This window comes from Scyliorhinus torazame, chromosome 11, assembly GCF_047496885.1.
Source record: "Scyliorhinus torazame isolate Kashiwa2021f chromosome 11, sScyTor2.1, whole genome shotgun sequence".
NCBI lineage: Eukaryota > Metazoa > Chordata > Chondrichthyes > Carcharhiniformes > Scyliorhinidae > Scyliorhinus > Scyliorhinus torazame.
In genome coordinates this window covers 243373164-243393221 of record NC_092717.1, presented here as the reverse complement: position 1 = coordinate 243393221, position 20058 = coordinate 243373164, and the positions used below count along the sequence as shown (strand labels likewise).

General features: G+C 46.9%; 1 protein-coding gene across 3 annotated transcripts in view; it reads left to right on the top strand.

The window, feature by feature from the left end:
* The window catches only part of LOC140385885 (transcription initiation factor TFIID subunit 4-like), a 315117-nt gene that overhangs the window by 69127 nt on the left and 225932 nt on the right, over positions 1–20058 (top strand). For all 3 annotated transcript variants that reach the window (XR_011933491.1, XM_072468499.1, XM_072468498.1), the window contains exons 10-11: positions 2088–2257; positions 18207–18337. Coding sequence is in view for 2 of the 3 variants with exons in the window: in XM_072468499.1 (XP_072324600.1) it covers positions 2088–2257; positions 18207–18337 (301 nt within the window). In the remaining variant the exon portion in view is untranslated. The remainder of the gene's footprint in view (positions 1–2087; positions 2258–18206; positions 18338–20058) is intronic.

Here is a 20058-nt window from a genome sequence, read left to right as displayed (position 1 = left end):
CCACTTTGCGTTTCCGCCTTTCTCTAACATTACATTAGTGAAGCAGCAGGGGGCCACTCGGCATATCTTTCGAGAACAAATTCTGTTTGGAAACCCCAGGGAGGGAGTGGGAATTTATTTCCTCAGCCTGTTATGATCTGGAACACTGCCTGCAAGGGCACTGGAAGCAGATTCGATCATCACTTTGGGAAAGGGAATTGGAGGTTTGCTTAAAAGGGGAAAGCTTTCAAGATTGTTTGGGATGATCAGGGACTAATGGGATAGCCCTTTCAAATAGCCAGCAAAAGTGCAAGGGGTGAATGGCCTCTTTCTGTGCTGTAATTTTCTACAAGGCTTTATCTCCTTCCGGTCCTGTTGATTTCAAATGCAGCTTCATTCGTGTTGTTGAAATGTCTGAAAAATCTTAACCATTTGGCAAGTTACATTTTAATGTGGGAACTCCAGGAGGTGGAATTGCTGAGATTAGAACTTGATTTATGACCTTACCGGTCCCAGATAGAACACCAATATATGTTGTGACTCTGGCTATAGAATAAATAGATCCCCGTGTTTCCTGACAAATCAGCCCCCAAGGCTGCCTCTGCAGTCCAATATTTATCCCTCGATCAACACGGTAGCATTGTGGATAGCACAATTGCTTCACAGCTCCAGGGTCCCAGGTTCGATTCCGGCTTGGGTCACGCACGTCCTCCCCGTGTGTGCGTGGGTTTCCTCCGGGTGCTCCGGTTTCCACCCACAGTCCAAAGATGTGCAGGTTAAGTGGATTGGCCATGATAAATTGCCCTTAGTGTCCAAAATCGCCCTTAGTGTTGGGTGGGGCTACTGGGTTATGGGGATAGGGTGGAGGTGTTGACCTTGGGTAGGGTGCTCTTTCCAAGAGCCAGTGCAGACTCGATGGGCTGAATGGCCTCCTGCACTGTAAATTCTATGAAAACATTACAAACAGATTATCTGGTCATTATCACACTGCTGGGTATGGGAGCTTGCTGTGTGCAAATTGGCTGCCACACTTCTCTTGTTAACCGTGACTGCATAATGTCCTTCATGGGCTTTAAAGCAATTGGCATTATAGAAATAGGAGACGATCTATCTGTTGACTTTTTTTTTATAATCTTTTATTTTCCAATGAAGGGGCAATTTAGCATGGCCAATCCACCGAGCCTGCACATCTTCGGGTTGTGGGGGTGAGACCCACACAGACACGGGAAGAATGTGCAAACTCCACAAGGAGAGTGGGCCGGGATCGAACCTGGGTCCTGGTGCGCGGTGAGGCAGCAGTGCTAACCACTGTGCCACCCTGCCGCCCCGTTGATTTTTTCTTTAATCATGAGCGGTTAGGGTGGGTGTGGGGAGAATGTTTCCACTTGTGGAAGAAGTCAAAACAAAGCAAACCCAAGACGGTGACTAATAGATTCAGTCGGATAATGAGGAGAAATATCTTTACTCAAAGTGGTTAGAATGTGGAACTTGCTACCATCGGAAGTGGTCGAGACAAAATAGATTGGAGGCTTTCATACAAAAATTAGATTGGTGGATGTAAGAAAACGGAACATGAAATGAAGGGAATGGAATTGGAAACTTGCGTGGTGTTTAGCAGGAGACGAGCGACAGGGTGGTAATGTCACCGGCGCGGGCTCCTGCTCGGGGCGCAGGGGTTCAAATCTCGTCAAGAACTCTGGCGGAATTTCAGTGGCACTAATAAAATCTGGAATTGAAAGCTAGTCTCCGTAATAGTGACCATGATATCATTGATTGTCGTAAAGCCCCATTTGTTTCACTAACGCCCTTCAGGGAAGGAATTCTGCCTTCTTACCCAGTCTGTCCTACGTATCACCCCAATGTGAGGCTCTTAACTGCCCTTTGAAGTGGCCTGGGAAGCCTCTCCGTTCAAGGGCAGTTTGGGGTGGGCGACACATGCTGGCCTTGCCACAGATACTCACGTTCTAAAAAGCACCACAAGCACAAGTTTATTTTATGCAATTATCTTCATATTTGACATGGGACCAGTTTGACATTTGTGTTTAATTTTGTGTATGGCAAATAATAGCCGCCTCCCTCATGACTAAATGTTTGTTTTAATTTTCCAGGGATGAGGATGACATCAATGATGTGGCCTCTATGGCCGGTGTCAACATCAATGAAGAGAACGCACGCATCCTTGCAACAAACTCAGAGTTGGTTGGCACTGTAATCCGGTCCTGTAAAGATGAAGCATTTCTCTCTCCTGTTTCTCTCCAGAAAAAAGCTTTAGAAATAGGTAGGTAACGGAAATAGGTAGGTAACGGAAATGGGTAGGTAACGGAAATGGGTAGGTAACGGAAATGGGTAGGTAACGGAAATGGGTAGGTAACGGATCCCCGCACCATAGCTCAAATTTTCAAGCAATCTGCTTGGTAAGACTCACCTTCGGGAGCACGAGCTCTGATCGCTGGCCGTTGGACAGTTGACTTCAACGGATAAGGGAATGGTGCTGCGTGCCTTTTGTTACCTCCAAACTTGACTAATACGCTGCTGGCTGGCTTCTCCCCTTCCAGTCTGCTCCTGTGAATTTGCTGCGTGTGTCCTAACTTGTACCAAGTTCCAAACTTGTTTTCGTCCACTGTTTTCACCGACCTACATTGGCTTCAGGCTTGGCAATGCCTTCATTTCTAAATTCCTCACCCTTGTTTCCAAATCCCTCCACTGTTCGTGCCCCTCCCTATCTTTATAATCTCCTCCAGCCCTGCAACCCTCTGCAATCTTTCTGCTCCTCCAGTTCTGATGTGTCAAGCAGCCTGTCTTCTATTTCCCCAACGCTGGCTGCTGAGGCCCGAAGTTCTGGGATTCGCCACCTCTCTACCCCTCTCTCCAATTTAAAGACACTACTTAAGCCTACCTGTCTGACCAAGCTTTTCACCTCTGTCCCATTATCACCTTGTGTGAAATGCTGCCTCGTAACGTTCCAATGAAATGTTACTTACTGCTGTTACTACCTTGGGATACAGTGGCGTAGCTGTAATGTCGCTGGGCGAGTAATCATTTCCAAGAGGCCTATCTTTCACTTGATTTGGTGAGTGATCAGGTTTGCACATCTGACTTTTTAAGGGGGAGACAGTGTCGTAGAGATCACGGGTAATCCAGTGGCCGAGGCTGATGCTCTGGGGTCAAGGGTTCAAATCACACCATGGCGGCTGGTGAAGTTGAAAGTAAACTAATAAGTCTGGAATTGAAAGCTAGTCTCCGTAATGGTGACCATGACCACTTTCATCGATTGTTGTCAGAACCCATCTGGGTCACTGATGCCATTTAGGGAAGGAAATTTGTCGTCCTTACCCGGTCTGGCCTACATGTGACTCCAGACCCACAGCAAGGTCCCTGCCCTCCAAAATGGCTCTTAACTGCCCCTCTGAAATGGGCGCGCAAGCCAGTCGGTTCAAGGGCAGTTGCGACAGGCAACAAATGCTGACCCAGCCAACGGCAACTACACCCCATGAAAGGATAAATTAAAAAATCAAACTCTCTCTAACTTATGGTAGATGATGCCCGAGTGTTCCTCCAATCATGTGGCCTTGTTACATAATTTTCTCTTAAAGTAATAGTTTTCACTGCAAATGCTGTCACATAACGCAGATGCTAAGTTAATTTGTTTTGTACCTTAACTTTTTTTTAAAAAATACATTGATGTAGCAGGAGATTTCTTCCCACTGTCCGGACTAATATTTGCCCCTGAGCCAACATCACTTGAAACCGAAGATCCGGTTGCCATCGCACGACTGTTTGTGGGAGCTGGCTGCATGCCGTGGCTGCCGCATTTCTTTTGTTCGAACAGTGGCTGCACCGTCAAGCAATTCATTGATTAGAAAACGCTTTGGGATGTGCTGTGGCCAGGAAATGTGCTTGTTTCGTGTCATTTCTCCTCGGCTTGTGGTTCCTTTCTTTGACTTTCTCCACACGCACAGACGGCTGGGAGTTTGAAGCGCTTGGTCGAGAATTGCCCTTGGATTTTGTTGGAGGCAGCAAGAGGTCAAATGCGTTGATATTGTTGGGAAACGCACACCACTGCAGCTGTGACCTCGGAGGTTTCCCTTGCAATCTGGACTTGTCCAAGTGCCACGTTTGGTAATGAAGCCACATAACCTTGATCGACAGAGTATTAATAACACAAACTGGCATCACCATTGCCTGGGCCACGTGAGCCTTCCCTTGCCCCTCGTCTGACGTAATCAACATGTCCTCCGTGGGTCGGCACGGTAGCACAGTGGTTAGCACCATTGCTTCACAACTCTGGGGTCCCAGGTTTGATTCCCGGCTTGGGTCACTGTGTGAAGTCTGCACGTTCTCCCCGTGTGTGCGAGGGTTACCTCCGGGTGCTCCGGTTTCCTCCCATAGTCCAAGGATGTGCAGGTCAGGTGAATTGGCCGTGATAAATTGCACTTGGTGTCCAAAAAGGTTAGGTGGGGTTACGGGGATAGGGTGTAGATGTGGGCTTAAGTAGAGTGCTCTTTCCAAGGACCGGTGCAGACTTGATGGGCCGAATGACCTCCTTCTGCACTGTAAATTCTATGATTCTATTCCTTTCCCCCTCCTGCTTATTTAACTTCAGCAAATTAATCTTCAGCCTACTCTGCAATTCAGCTAACCCTTGTAGCAGTGAGTTACATTATCACCACGCTCTGGGTGAAGATTTCTTTCCATTGATTCATGGGATGTGAATGTCATCGGCGAGGCCAGTCTTTGTTGCCCATCCCTAATTGCCCTTGAGATGGTGCTGTGCGGCAGTGATTCTTACTGAATTGATAAGGTGACATTTTATGTTTATGGCCCCCTAATTTCTGGGGCCTGACACTGGGAGGAGAGGGGGGAAAAGCACAGGTGTTGCATCCCCTGCATTTGCATGAAAAGGCCCCATGGGAAAGGGAGAGGATGCTGAGTGAACCAGAGTGTGGCAAAGGGGCAGGACAGGGCAGGGGATGAGGTGATGATGGTGACATCATACTGAAAATGACAGAGTATGACCTGTTGAATACGGAGGCCAGGGCGAGTGGAACCCTATGTGGAGGGGAGAGAAGGAAAAGGGGAGAGCAGAACTGCCGGAAATATCTCTACATATCAAACTCTTTTATTATCTTGATCTATAACAGGTCACTCCTTAATTTTCTCTTTTATTTTCCTCTTGCAAAGAGGCCAGGCCTGTTCAGACTTTCTTGATTTCTGTAAACTCTTCCAGTATCATTCTCATGAATCTTGTTTGTGTAGACTCAGCAATGACTCAATATGTTTGTTATATGCCACCCTACGTTCACACAGCGCACATAAATATCTATTTTCCAAAGTAGCAATGAATATTCAGCAGGTCAGGCAGCATCTGTGGAGATAGAAACAGTTGACACTTGAGATTTATGACCTTGCATCAGAAGGGGATCATGTCCATCTCTTTTCTTCCATGTCTGCTCCCTCCCCTACCGATAGGGTTCCCCTCGCCCTGCCCTCCATATGCAACAGGTCATCGCTGTCATTTCCAGCGTGATGTCGCCATCAGCACCCCGACTCCGCCCCGCCCCTGAGAGCATATCCGCTTTGCGACACTCTGGTCCACTCATTTACCCCAATGTCCCCTCGTTTTCCCTGCAAATGCAGGCGATGCAAAACCTGTGTTTTTAACCTCCTCTCCTCTCACAGTATCAGGCCCCAGGCACTTATTCTCTTCCAGGCAAAACTGCGATTTATGTGCGCCTCTATCAGTTTAGTCCACTGTATTCCTTGCCCATTATGCAGTTCTTTAAATTGGGGGGTGGGGTGGGACAAAAGCTAGTTAAGTGCCTGCCTTACGGAACACCGGTTCAGTCCACGAGGGTGATCCTGAGCTTCCAGTTGACTGTCTTTTTAATTCTCCCACTCTGTCCTTCCTGCCCTTGGCTTTCTGCAATGTTCCAGCAAAGCTCAAAGTAAGCATCTCCTCTTCCACTGTGGCACCGTACAGCCTTCTTCTGGAATCAAGGTTGAGTTCAACATTTTCAGACTGTCCTCGTTTTGTTTTCTTTTCCGAGGCAGGTTTTGATTTTTTGACGGCAATGGTTCACCATTCTATCAATTGCACGCACCTATTGTATTACTTGGTCCTTTACTTTAGTAAACTCTTAGTTTAAGAATAAGCAATCTACGATTTAAGACGGAGGTGAGGACAATTTGTTTCTCTAATGCTTGTTGGTATGTGAAAACAGTGGAGACTGTGTCATTGAAGTTATTCAAGTTTGAGTTGGACAGATGCTTTATAAACAGGGGAGTTGAGTGATATAAGCGTAGGCAATGAAGTGGAGTTGAAACCACAATCAGACCAGCCTTGATCTTATTATAATAATCTTTATTAGGGTCACAAGTAGGCTTAAATTAACACTGCAATGAAGCTACTGTGAAAATCTCCGAGTCGCCACATTCCGGCGCCTGTTCGGGTACACAGAGGGAGAATTCAGAATGCCCAATTCACCTAACAAGCTTGTGGGACAACTAGAACTAGGGGGCATAGTTTCAAAAAAAGGGGGTCTCCCATTTACGATGGGCTTGTGGGAGGAAACCGGAGCACCCGGAGGAAACCGGAGCACCCGGAGGAAACCCACGCAGACACACGGAGAACGTGCAGACTCCACACAGACAGTGACCCAAGCCAGGAATCGAACCTGGGACCCTGGAGCTGTGAAGTAACAGTGCTAACCACTGTGTTAGACGGCAGAGTAGGCCGGACGGCCTAAGAACTATGCATGTTTCTAACTTTTTTCCAATTCTGATAAAGAGCCAGGGTCCTGAAACATTAAGGCTATTTCTCCAGTGATGCTACCAGATCTGTTGAATATTTCCAGCATTTTCTGTATTCATTTCCAATTCCCAGTCTCTGCGGTATTTTGTTGTTGTTTTCCAAAGGGTGTGATTAAAAGGATGATGAATATGGAGCTGTTTTTGAGCACTCTTGAATTAATACAGCTGAAAGTGCTGAAGTCTAAGGCCGTTAGCCCATTTTAACAGCCCTGATAATAGATAGAATGTGCTATTATTGCCTTTATTTTAGCTTCATCCCAGACTCAGCCCATGGGTGTGACTGCAGAATCTTCCAGCTACCTTTTCTTTGAAACCTTGAGTGAAAGTGGCCCCTACAGCCGGAGTTAATTTAATTCCAGCTGAATTCTGCCCAGGTAATTTGTTAATAAAATCCTGCCCTTGCTTTATGTGAGCTAGTTTTGAATGCATATTTAATTTGGTTGCAGATATATCAAGCAGCAAATAAAGGAGTTGTTGCAGTGGGTTGTCTCTCACCTGCCTGTGTTGAAAAGAAAAGTTTGTTTTCAAAAACGAGGGCCTGCCTTTTCTTGATTTTTTTTTCTTCTTCTTTCAGGAATTTTTAAGAAAGCCAAGTTGACTTGGAAGTATATTACACGTCCTAAGTCTGTGCAAACTGCCCTTGTATTTTTTTTAAAAAGTTGCATACTTGGCTTTTAACAAGGAGGTAACTGAATAGGGAAGTCTGATCTGTTCTGCTATGCTTTGTGGCTTTCTCTCTTGACTGTAGCTTGATCTCACTTTTCCCCTGAGCGGGTTTGTGGAGCCTGTGAAAAACAGCAAACGCCCAAGGTGCCAGTTTAATGAGTTGTGCTTCTCTCTCTCTTTTCTTGCTCCCCCACCACTCTTCTATTCTGTTGGTGTTTCTTTAGGCCCACTGTTGTCATTTTAACATTGCATTTCACATAATTGCTTAAACTGTGTAAGAGCAATTGGAAGGGAGAAGTGAACAACGCTCTTTATCTCCCCCCGCTCCCCCGCCGCACAAACGAGTGGCTTAGGAGAGTTTGTGTAAAACCCCAAAGGCGCTTGCTTGATCCCAAGTGTTGCTTCCGTTGATTGAAAGGCGTGTACCTGTTGCTGGGAGGGTGGTTTGTCTGTGTGTGATTCATGCACACTAATAAACTGCCTCAGGAGCAGCAGATTTTCCCCAACTTCCTCGGAACGCCCTGAGCTACTGGCTAAAAAAAATCCCACCAATTCAGTGCCGTTCGTCCACTCTTCCGGTTCGAATGAGTGGAGTGAAGTTATTGTCCTTTCACTCCTGGCTCTCTCTCCATCTTTTGTTGGTCGATAAGGCCTTGTGTACACTTGTACCACAGGTTTACTTTACACGCCAAATTGGACCATCACTCATTCTTGGGGCTGGGGCTGGTTTAGCACAGGGCTAAGGAGCTGGCTTTTAAAGCAGACCCAGGCAGGCCAACAGCACGGTTCAATTCCCGTACCATCCTCCTTGAAAAGGCGGCGGAATGTGGCGACTAGTTCATTTGAAGCCTACTTGTGACAATATGCGATTTTCATTTCATTTTATTTATATTTTCGTGTACAGATTGCCGCACACCTTCATTTTTCATAAGTCACCTCAATCTGTTAGCGTTCGCTTACAGCACTAAGAAGTGATGAGGCAAACTCTCCGTGGGTCTTCCCATGGGATTTTGAAATCCACTGTTTTTTTTTTCTATATTTGCTACCCGACCAGTCCAGAATGCTCTGGGTTATTGAGGAAGAGGCTGTCTCTGCTGCTGCAGGGGTGGGAGGAGGCTCATGTAGACCACAGATCAGTTGTTCCGAATAAACTTGATAGCAGGCTGTAGGGTTCTGCACTGGTCGTGCTGTAAGCTCTTCAAACCCCGGGGGTCTCCAGTGGTGCCAGGACATTCCCCCAGATAAGGGGCCTTCGCCTGGGGGCATTCATAAAGAACACCAGTATTAGGATTACGGTTAAGCCATTTGGTTCATCAAGCCTGCTCCGACATTCAATAAGATCATGGCTGATCTGATTGTGGCCTCAACTCGGCCTTCCTCCCCTGCTGATCAAAAATCTAACTCGGCCATGCATATATTCGATGACCCAGCCTCTGCTCTCTCGGGTAGAGAATCCCAAAGACCACCGCCCCTCTGAGGGAAGAAATTCCTCCTCGCCCTGCCCCCATCGTAAATGGGAGACCCCCTTTTTTTGAAACTATGCCCCCTAGTTCTAGTTGTCAGCATTCTCAGCTTGCTGTTTGGTGGCCTGTTCTCTCATGGCGTGGCTGGCGAGAGGTCAGAATTAGGAAGCAGAGCATGCACGTGCGTCTTGTAGCTGGAGGTGAAGGAAAATATTCCAAGCTGAGGGCAATGTTGTGGGAAGCACTTTTGAAAAGATTTATGCCATAAAGCGCAGTAACGTCAGTGATGGGGTGGTGCGTCTGAGGTTTCTCACTCACGGGCAACCCTAATCTGTGTGGGGTAAAATGGGGGGGGAGCATTCTTAACAACCACTTATCATTTTGTAAAATATTCCTTATTTTTTGACACTTCATTACTCCTCATAAATTTTATGGACTCTTTATTTCTCTCCTTCGCCCTGTATTGCCCTTTGCCATTGACCCAAATGTGTTTAATTTCTTGCCCCTCTCGACGGTGCTCATGCACCGTCCTAATCTGAATCATCTTGGTCTTGGTCTCTCCACTACCCGATTGTGCCCTCTTTGAGTCCCAATGAACTCAGTTAGACTGCAGGCCCAGCTGACCTCACCCTGCAGGCCTTCAGGCTCCGGGAGGCCTTTTTAGTGTCAATCTCTTGTACCCACATGCATTGAGGAAAAGGGATCTAAGCTTCCGTCCACTCCGCTCCTCTCTTACTTCTTCCTTCCGCATGACCACTTTGCTAAAATGAACAGGAAAACTCTCCTGGCAACGGAATAAACCCGAGTCTCAATATCTGCAACCTCTTCATCGATCCTGCCAAACAACTATTTTCAACAAAAAAAAATCAAAGCGAGCATTTTGGCCCAATTGAACTATGATCTCACCCAGTGTTTACTTAACCAGCAATTGAACCTGTATTCTTAAAGGTTCTCCTCCGAACCGTTCAGCTTCTTAGCAGCAGGATAATGCATTATGCATCACAAAGAATAACATTGCTGGTCTTGCTGTGTTTTGAATAATTTATAAGTAGCACCCTGGGAAATTCATCAGCAATTATCTATCACTGCAGCGACTTTATTTTTAATGTGCCTTATTTCCTCCCTTTTTTTCATAGCCCGTCTGCTTCTCATTGGTGTTCGTACCTGTGTCGGTTACCAATCATACTGTGTCGAATTTTACAACACCGAAACAGGCCACTCAGCCATCTGGCCCATGTCAGCCCCAGCAGAATGCCATCAAGCTGAAATGCTAACTCTTCCTCTCACTGCCAGTGCTGCCTAGCCGCCTGACTATTTACAGCATTTCATCTTCATTTCAGATTTTCCACCTCTGCAATATTTTGCTTTTCGGCCCATGCTCCAAACAAACTCCATCCCCCGTCTATTTCACCCTCTTCTCTCGCACCCTGTCAGCATTTCCTTCTCTTCCTTTCTTGCTCCTATGCTGAGCTAACTTTTCCTTAAATGAATCTGCGCTTTGCAGCTAAACTACTCTGTGGTATTGTGGTCCACATTTTTAATGTGAGTATTACATTAATGTGCAAATCGAGACATGTGTAGAAATGACCTGTGCAGTTGCCCAAAACAGCTTTTAATGCTGGAGAAGCTGACATCCCAAAGCCAGTTCCCAACAAATTCCATTCCCACCAACACAATATTAACTAAATAGTTGGGGAATGTGGCCTATCGAAAGGACAGGCGGATGGGCAAAGGGGGCGGGATTGCATTGTTAGTAAGGAATTAAGTTAAATCGATAGCAAGGAGCGATATAGGGTCAGAAGGCATAGAATCTTTGTGGGTAGAGTTGAGGAATCGCAAAGTTAAAAAGAACCTGATGGGAGTTAAGTACAGGCCCCCTAGCAGTAGTCAGGACGTGGGGCAGAAAATAAATCAGGAGATAGAAAAGGCATGTAAAAAAGGCAATATTACAATAATCATGGGGGACTTCAATATGCAGGTGGATTGGGAAAATCCAGTTGGCAGTAGATCCCAAGAAAAGGAATTTGTGGAATGTCTGAGATGTTTTTTTGGAGCAGCTTGTGACAGAGCCCACTAGGGAATAAGCAATACTGGATTTGGTGATGTGTAATGAGACAGACTTGATTGGGGAACTTAAGGTGAAGGAACCCTTAGGGGGCAGTGACCACAATATGATAGAATTTACCCTGCAGTTTGAGAGGAAGAGGTTGAAATCAGATGTAATAGTATTACAATTGAATGAAGGTAACTACAGAGACATGAGGGAGGAGCTGGCCAGAGTTGGTTGGTGGGGGAGCTTAGGAGGAAAGATGGTGTAACAGCAATGGTCGAGGTTTTTGGGGGTTGTTCGGGAGGCACAACAGAAATTCATCCCATGGAGGAGGAAACATGCTAAGGGGAAGATGAGGCAACTTTGATATTCTGGGACATCATAAAAGCAAAATAAAAAGCAGACAATGTGGCGAGGATTAGTGGGAAGCCTTTAAAAGAAATCCGAGGACAAAGAATAAGATGGGGGAGAAAATGAAATAGGGCAGCATGGTGGCACAGTGATTACCACTGCTGCCTCACAGCACCAGGGTCCCGGGTTCAATTCCAGCCTTGGGTGGTTGCCTTTGAGAAGTTTGCACGTTCTCCCGTGTCTGCGTGGGTTTCCTCCGGGTTGTCTGGTTTCTTTCTACAGTCCAAAGATGTGCAGGTTAGGTGAATTGGCCTAAATTGCCCTTAGTGTCCAATGTTAGGTGGGGTTACGGGTTAGGGCCTAAGTAGGGATGCTCTTTCAGAGGGTTGGTGTAGACTCGATGGACCAAATGTCCCCCTTCTCCACTGTAGGGATGCTATGCGTGTAAGCTGGCTAGTAAGTTTTTTTCAATATATAAAAGTTGAGAGAGGCAAGAATCGACATTGGACCACTGGAAAAGTGGAGAAGTAGTAATGAGCAGCAAAGCAATGGCAGAGGAACGGAATAGGTACGTTGCATCAGTCTTCACAGTGGAAGTCATCAGTGCCACACCAGAACGCCAAGAGAGTCGGGACAGAGGTGAGTGTAGTGGTTATCACTAAGGAGAAGGTGCTGGGGAAGCTGAAAGGTCTGAAAGTGGATAAATCACCTGGGCCAGATGGACTACACCCCAGGGTTCTGAAGGAGATAGCTCGGGAGATTGTGGAGGCATTGGGGATGATCTTTCAGGAATCACTAGAGGCAGAACCACTTTGAGTAGCACAAGTGGATAGCACTGCGGCTTCACAGCGCCAGGATCCCAGGTTCGATTCACAGCTGGGTCACTGTGTGTGCGGAGTCTGCACCTTCTCCCCGTGCCTGCGTGGGTTTCCTCCGGGTGCCCTGGTTTCCTCCCACAGTCCAAAGACGTGCAGGTTAGGTGGATTGGCCATAAATTGGCCTTAGTGACCAAAAAAGGTTAGATGGGGTTATTGGGTTACGGGGATAGGGTGGAAGTGAGGGCTTAAGTGGGTCGGTGTAGACTCGATGGGCCGAATGGCCTCCTTCTGCACTGTATGTTCTGTGTTCAGGGAGGGTCCCAGAGGACTGGAAAGTGGCTAATGTAACACCTCTGTTTAAGAAAAGAGGGAGGCAGAAGATGGGAAATTATAGGCCAGTTAGCCTGACTTCGGTTGTTGGTAAGATTTTAGAGTGCATTATTAAAGATGAGATTGTGGAGTACTTGAAAGTGCTTGGTAAAATAGGACTGAGTCAGCATGGCCTTGTCAAAGAGAGGTCATGCCTGACAAATCTGGTTGAATTCTTTGAGGTAACAAGGAACTTGGACAAAGGATTGCCAGTGGACCTGATCTATTTGGATTTCCAGAAGGCCTTTGACAAGGTCCCATAAAGGAGGCTGCTCAATAAGATAAGAGCCCGTGGTGTAAGGGGCAAGCTACTGGCATGGATAGAGGATTGGCTGACTGGCAGAAGGCAGAGAATGGGGATAACAGGGGCATCTCCTTGAAACTTATTGAATACTGAGGCCTGGAAGAGTGGACGTGGACAGGATGGTTCCCCTAATAGAAAAAACTAGCACCAGAGGGCACAATCTCCGATTAAGGGGACGATCCTTTAAAACAGAGGTAAGGAAGAATTTCTTCAGCCAGAAGGTGGTGAATCTGTGGAACTCTTTGTCCCGCAAGGCTGTGGAGGCCAAATCGCTGAGTGTCTTTAAGACAGTCATAATCGGTTCTTGATTAATAAGGGGATCAGGGGTTATTGGAAGAAGGTAGGAGAATGAGGATGAGAAACATATCAACAATGATTGAATGGCGGAGCAAACCCGAATGGCCGAATTCTATTCCTATATCTTTTTTTTAAATTTGAAGTGCCCGCTTTTTCCAATTAAGGGGCAATTTAGCGTGTCCAATCCACCTGCCCTGCACATCTTTTGGGTTGTGGGGGTGAGACCCACGCAGCCACAGGGCGAATGTGCAAACTCCACACGGATAGTGACCCAGGGCCTGGATCGAACCTGGGACCTCGGCGCCGTGAGGCAGCAGTGCTAACCACTGAGCAACCGTGCCGCCCCTGCCCCTATATCTTATGGTCTTATATCACTTTCATTAATTAATTTATTTTTGCCCCTTACCTTGATCATCTATCATTATGTATATATTATTCTCCTTGACCACGCTGATCAGCCTCTCTTTTCAGCAATAGAATCATAGAATCTACAGTGCAGAAGGAGGCCATTCGGCCCATCGAGTCTGCACTGGCTCTTGGAAAGAGCACCCTACCCAAGGTCAACACCTCCACCCTATCCCCATAACCCAGTAACCCCATCCAACACTAAGGCCAATTTTGGACACTAAGGGCAATTTATCAAGGCCAATCCACCTAACCTGCACATCTTTGGACTGTGGGAGGAAACCGGAGCACCCGGAGGAAACCCACGCACACACGGGGAGGATGTGCAGACTCCGCACAGACAGTGACCCAAGCCGGAATCGAACCTGGGATCCTGGAGCTGTGAAGCAATTGTGCTATCCACAATGCTACCGTGCTGCCCCCTACTCGCTCTGTACAACCAAGTAGCTACTTAATCATGGCGCAATGTAAAAGACAGATATAATCACTACTTTGCCAACATCTTCAGTCTGTCAGTGACTGAGAAAAGCAGAAATGAGTGCTCAATTAACCCTCAGCTGTTGGTTAGAGCACAGGAAGAGGGAGATCTCATTCAGCCACTTGTGTCTGTTCCACATTGTTAGATCCTGGCTGCCTCTATCACAACTCCCAACTAACCCACCTTTGTTTAATAGTTTTAATACCTTGACACACAGGAGGTTAAACGGCAGATTTAAATGAGTTGAAACTGATGGGGCAGATAGAGAACCTTTGGTCAGGGCTAGGGGGCATAGCCTTAAAATCAGGACCAGGGCACTTGGGGGGCGAGGTTAGAAAGCGTCCTTCATGAAAAGGGTTGTAGAAGTGTGGAAAACTCTCCCACAGAAAACAGTTGATGCCGAGGCTCAAATAATACTAAATCTGTGATTCATAGATTTTGTTGAACAAGGATATAGAAGCTGGAGCTAAGATACAAATCAGCTGTGATGCTATTGAATGGCGGAAAAGCCTCTTGGGGCTTTTTGGGAAACAGTTCCACGTTTCCCCTCTACCATATTGTGTGAAGCACTTTCTGATTTCACCCCTTTGTGCTTTAGTTATGATTTTAAGGTCATGTTCCCTTGTTCCAGGCTTCGCTACCAGAGGTGATAGTTTCTTTCTCTCTACACTTAGACCACACTTGGAGTATAGTGTTCAATTCTGGTCGCCACACTACCAGAAGGATGTGGAGGCTTTAGAGAGGGTGCAGAAGAGATTTACCAGGATGTTGCCTGGTATGGAGGGCATTAGCTATGAGGAGCGGTTGAATAAACTTGATTTGTTCTCACTGGAACGACGGAGGTTGAGGGGCGACCTGATAGAGGTATACAAAATTATGAGGGGCATAGACAGAGTGGATAGTCAGAGGCTTTTCCCCAGGGTAGAGGGGTCAATTACTAGGGGGCATAGGTTTAAGGTGCGAGGGGCAAGGTTTAGAGGAGATGTACGAGGTAAGTTTTTACACAGAGGGTAGTGGGTGCCTGGAACTCGCTGCTGGAGAAGGTGGTGGAAGCAGGGACGATAGTGACATTTAAGGGCATCTTGACAAATACATGAATAGGATGGGAATAGAGGGATACGGACCCAGGAAGTGTAGAAGATTGTAGTTCAGTTGGGCAGCATGGTCGGCATGGGCTTGGAGGGCTGAAGGGCCTGTTCCTGTGATGTACTTTTCTTTGTTCTTTGTACCTCACCAGCTCCTTTACTGATGCAGGAATGCCTCCTTTTACTCTGCTTCTTTCTCGGCCATGTCCTCCCCATGCACCGTTTATTTTCCGCCTATTGGGCCCACACCTCTGTTATAGCCTGCCTCTCCCCTACATGCTGTAAAGCACAAATGTAAGAGCATAAGAAATAGAAGCAGGAGCCGACCCCTCGAGCCTTCTCCGTCATTCAATAAGACTGTAGCAGATCCGATTGCGGTCTTAACCCCACTTTCCTGCCTGTCCCGTACAACCCTTGACTCCCTTGTAGATCAGAAATCTGTCTAACTCGGCCTTGAATATATTCAGTGACCCAGCCTTCATTTCCATCTGGGGGAAGAGAACTCTAAAGACTACCCACGTTCAGAAGAAATGTCTCCTCATCACCGCCTTAAAGGGGGACTCCTTATTTATAAACTTCTTGCTAGTTCTAGATTCCCCCCAGGGAAAATTCCGCACCTACCCTATCAAACCCCCTCAGAATCCTGAGGTCACTGCTCATTTGAGTATAAACTCAACCTTTCCTAATAAAACAATTCATTTATCCCAGAAAGCAGCCTGGTTAGCCTCCTCTCAACTGCTTCCAATACAACTATATCTCTCAAGTAAGACTTCCCTACTTTTATATTCCATCTCGCTTTGCCATAAAGGCCAACATTCCGTTGGCCTTCCTAATTACTTGCTGTAACTTCCTTCCAAATGTTTTTTGTGATTCACGTGGAAGGACACCCATATCCCTCTCCTGCAGCATTCTGTAGTTTGAGCTCACCTAAACCTCTGCTGCCCATATCCTAACCCGCCCCAAGTCCCATTCACCCAGCGCCCCATGCTTACTGGCTCCTAGTCTGGCCACACTCCACTCTGTAAAAATTCTCATCCAGCTCCTTCCGTGGCCTTGTCCCTCCTGTGTCTCGGTAACCTTCGCCAGCCCCTCCTGCCCTCCGAGATCTCTGCCCTCCTCCAAATCCGGTCTGTGCGTCGCTGATTTTAATCTCTGCTGTTGGCAGCCATGCCTTCAGCTGCCTCGGGCCTGAGCTCTAAGTCATTCCCACCCTCAATCTCCCTGCCTCTTGGGTTCATCTCTCTCCCTTCAAAGTCCTCCCTCAAAGTTGCCCCTTTGACCAAACCTTTGATCACCTGTCCCAAAATCTCCTTGTGTTGTTTTTTTTTTGCCAAATTCTGTTTGCTGACACTGCTGTGACGATCCTTTGAATGTTTTAAGACATTAAGGGAACTCTATAAACACATGTTGTTGCTGTAAATAAACCAGCTTCGGCAACAGTAAATAGAGCTAAAAATAACTTAATAACACTGGGTCAGCCATTTGGCGCCTCCAGCTACAATGCCGACCATGGTATCTTTTTATTTTCCCTCTTTTGGTCATCTTGTCAATTTATTACGTTAAACTAAAATTCCACGTTGTAAAAATAAATTGTTTCCAAATAATTCCTGGTCAGGAACAGTATTTTTCTTTTTAATTTTTAAATATTCCTCTCGGTGTTAGTGGCGCTAGGTGTATTATATATAAAAATCAATTGTGACCATTTAAAATAAATACTTGTTCCTGGTGCGCGCTCTACCCATTTCCACACAAGCCGTGCTTTTCATCTTGCGATCGTTTTAATACAATACTCGCCTTCCAAGTGACCTCGAAATAGAGAGCTTCAGGCCAAATAAAATATGTATATTTCCTAGTGCTTAGAGCCAGCTTTTTGGTTGTGAGATGAATAGTTATTTGAAGCTGTATCGTTATAACAATCCTGATCCTCTGCCCTTTCAATCAATGACATACTTTTTTGAATCAGGACACAGTATTTCATGACTTTGGGAGAGCTGTGCTACTTGTGCATCCCTGATGTGAATCACTCCACCATCGGCGGCAGAGCTTCAGGTGGCCTTCAACGTTCAAATCTGGGGTTCCTTCCCTAAACGCCTCCACCCCCTCTAACTCTCCCTCCTGGAAGATGCTCCATCTTCCACCAAGCCCGTCATCACCCGTCCCCAGCTCCTTAACCGACGGGGAATCAGTGTCAAACTTTGTCTGTCAATTGCTCCCATGAAGTCCCTTAGGACATTTAACAAGTTAAAGGATGCTATATAAATGCAGTATAAAAGCAAAATACTGTGGTTGCTGGAGATCAGAAATATGGGGCCTGGTTTAGCTCAGTTGGCTGGACAGCTGGTTTGTGATGCGGAGCTAGGTCAACAGCGTGGGTTTAATTCCCGTAACACCTGAGGCTCTTCATGAATGGCCCACCTTCTCAACCTTGCCCCTCGTCTGAGGTGTGGTAACCCTCAGGTTAAATCACCACCAGTCAGCTCTCCCCCTGAATGGGGAATTAGCCTATGGTCATCTGCGACTATGGCGACTTTACCTTTACGGGGGCACGGTAGTACAGTGGTTAGCACAGTTGCTTCACAGCTCCAGGTTCCCAGGTTCGATTCCCGGCTTGGGTCACTGGCTGTGCGGAGTCTGCACGTTCTCCCTGTGTGTGCGTGGGTTTCCTCCGGGTGCTCCAGTTTCCTCCCACAGTCCAAAGATGTGCAGGTTAGGTGGATTGGCCATGATAAATTGTCCTTCGTGTCCAAAAAGGTTGGATTGGGTTACGGGGATAGGGTGGGGGTGTGGGCTTAGGTCGGGTGCTCTTTCCAAGGGCCGGTGCAGACTCGATGGGCCGAATGGCCTCCTTCTGCACTGTAATTCTATGATTCTATGAAACCTGTGGGGAGAGAAGCTGAGTTAACTTTCCAAAGAGTCATATTGAACTCAACCCTGTTTCCCCCCCCCCCCCCCCCCCCCCCTCCATCACTTTCTGATTCGGTATGAATGCAAGTTGCTAAAAATGGATAGGAAGAACTGAGTTTGCGGCTGACTGGAACTGGGTGCTGTATTTTGGGCTCGATGGGAAGTCTGTGCAGGTGTTGCGTTTTGAGTTGGGCGGCAAAATAAATTAATCATTGCTCCTTCTGCAGGAAAGAAGCATGGCGTGACCGAGATGAACTCTGACGTGCTGAACACCATATCTCACGCAACGCAAGAACATTTACGGGAACTGGTGGAAAAGCTCACTGTGATTGCACGGCATCGGATGGCGACGTACAAGGTTTGCCATCTTCTTAACCACCATGCCGATGAGGAAGAGCCCACTTAACCATTTGCTGAGAATTTGCACCCTCTGGCTGGGTGAATGAGGGTATAGAGTGCAAAACATTTACAGATCACCGATTAGACGCCACCTGAGGAATTTGGAAAGTGCGCCAAAATCTAGGCTGGCACTCGGTGCAACACTGAAGGAGTGCTGCACTGTTAGCGGTCACTGTCTTTTGGAAGCAACATTAAACCAAGACCCCCATCTGCCTATTCAGATGGATGTTAAAGACCCCATGGTAAAAGAGGGGGTTGGATCGGATTTGTTTATTGGCACATGTACCGAGGTACAGTGAAAAGTATTTTTCTGCGAGCAGCTCAACAGATCATTCAGTACATGGGAAGAAAAGGGAATAAAAGAAAATACATAATAGGGCAACACAACATATACAATGTAACTACATAAGCACTGGCATTGGATGAAGCGTACACGGTATAATGTTAATGAAATCAGTCCATAAGAGGGTCATTTAGTAGTCTGGAAACAGCGGGGAAGACGCTGTTTTTGAGTCTGTTCGTGCGTGTTCTCAGACTTCTCTATCTCCTGCCCAATGGAAGAAGTTGGAAGAGTGAGTAAGCCGGGTGGGAGGGGTCTTTGATTATGCTGCCCTCTTTCCCCAGGCAGCAGGAGGTGTAGATGGAGTCAATGGATGGGAGGCAGATTCGTGTGATGGACTGGGCGGTGTTCACGACTCTCTGTAGTTTCTTGCGGTCCTGGGCCGAGCAGTTGCCATACCAGGCTGTGATGCAGCCAGATAGAATGCTTTCTATGGTGCATCTGTAAAAGTTGGTAAGAGTTAATGTGGACATGCCGTATTTCCTTAGTTTCCCGCTATTCCAGGTGTCCTGGCCCATGTTTATCCTTCAGTCAATATTGCAAAGACAGATGATCACACTGATGTTTGTGGGAGCTTGCTGTGCACATCAGATGCCGAGTTTCCGAGATTGCAGCAGCGGCTGCACTTTGTGAAGAACTTTGAGGATACCGGCCATGTAAAGCTCGATACAAATGCAAGTCCTCCTTTTATTCTGGACACCGCATTTTCGGAAGGATGTCGGGGCCTGAGAGAGGGTGCAGAGGAGATTGACCAATGTGTTATTAGGGACGAGGGACCATGTGGAGAGCCTGGGGAAGCAGAGGCAATGCAGCACAAGTTCACCAGACTGATTCTGGGATGGCAGGATTGTCGAAGGGGGAGATTGGGTCGACTAGACCTGTATTCACTGGACTTTAGAAGAATGAGCGGGAATCCCATTGAAACGTATCAAGTTGGGATGGGACAGACGAGATGCAGGGATGTTCTTCCCTCTGGCTTGGGGTCTAGGGCAAGGGATCATTGTGTCTGGGTGCGGGGTATCCCATTTAGGACTGAAATGAGAAGAAATGTATTCACTCCATAGAAAAATAATAATCGCTTATTGTCACAAGTAGGCTTCAATGAAGTTACTGTAAAAAGCCCCTAGTCGCCGCATTCTGCCACCTGTTTGGGGAGGCCGTTACGGGAATTGAACCCGCGCTGCTGGCCTTGTTCTGCATTACAAGCCAGCTGCATAGCCCACTGTGCTAAACCAGTGGCGTCTGTGGGATTTTCACAGTAACTTCATTGCAGTGTTAATGTAAGCCTACTTGTGACAATAAAGATTATCATCATTGAGGTGCAGATCCAGGTCCTTATT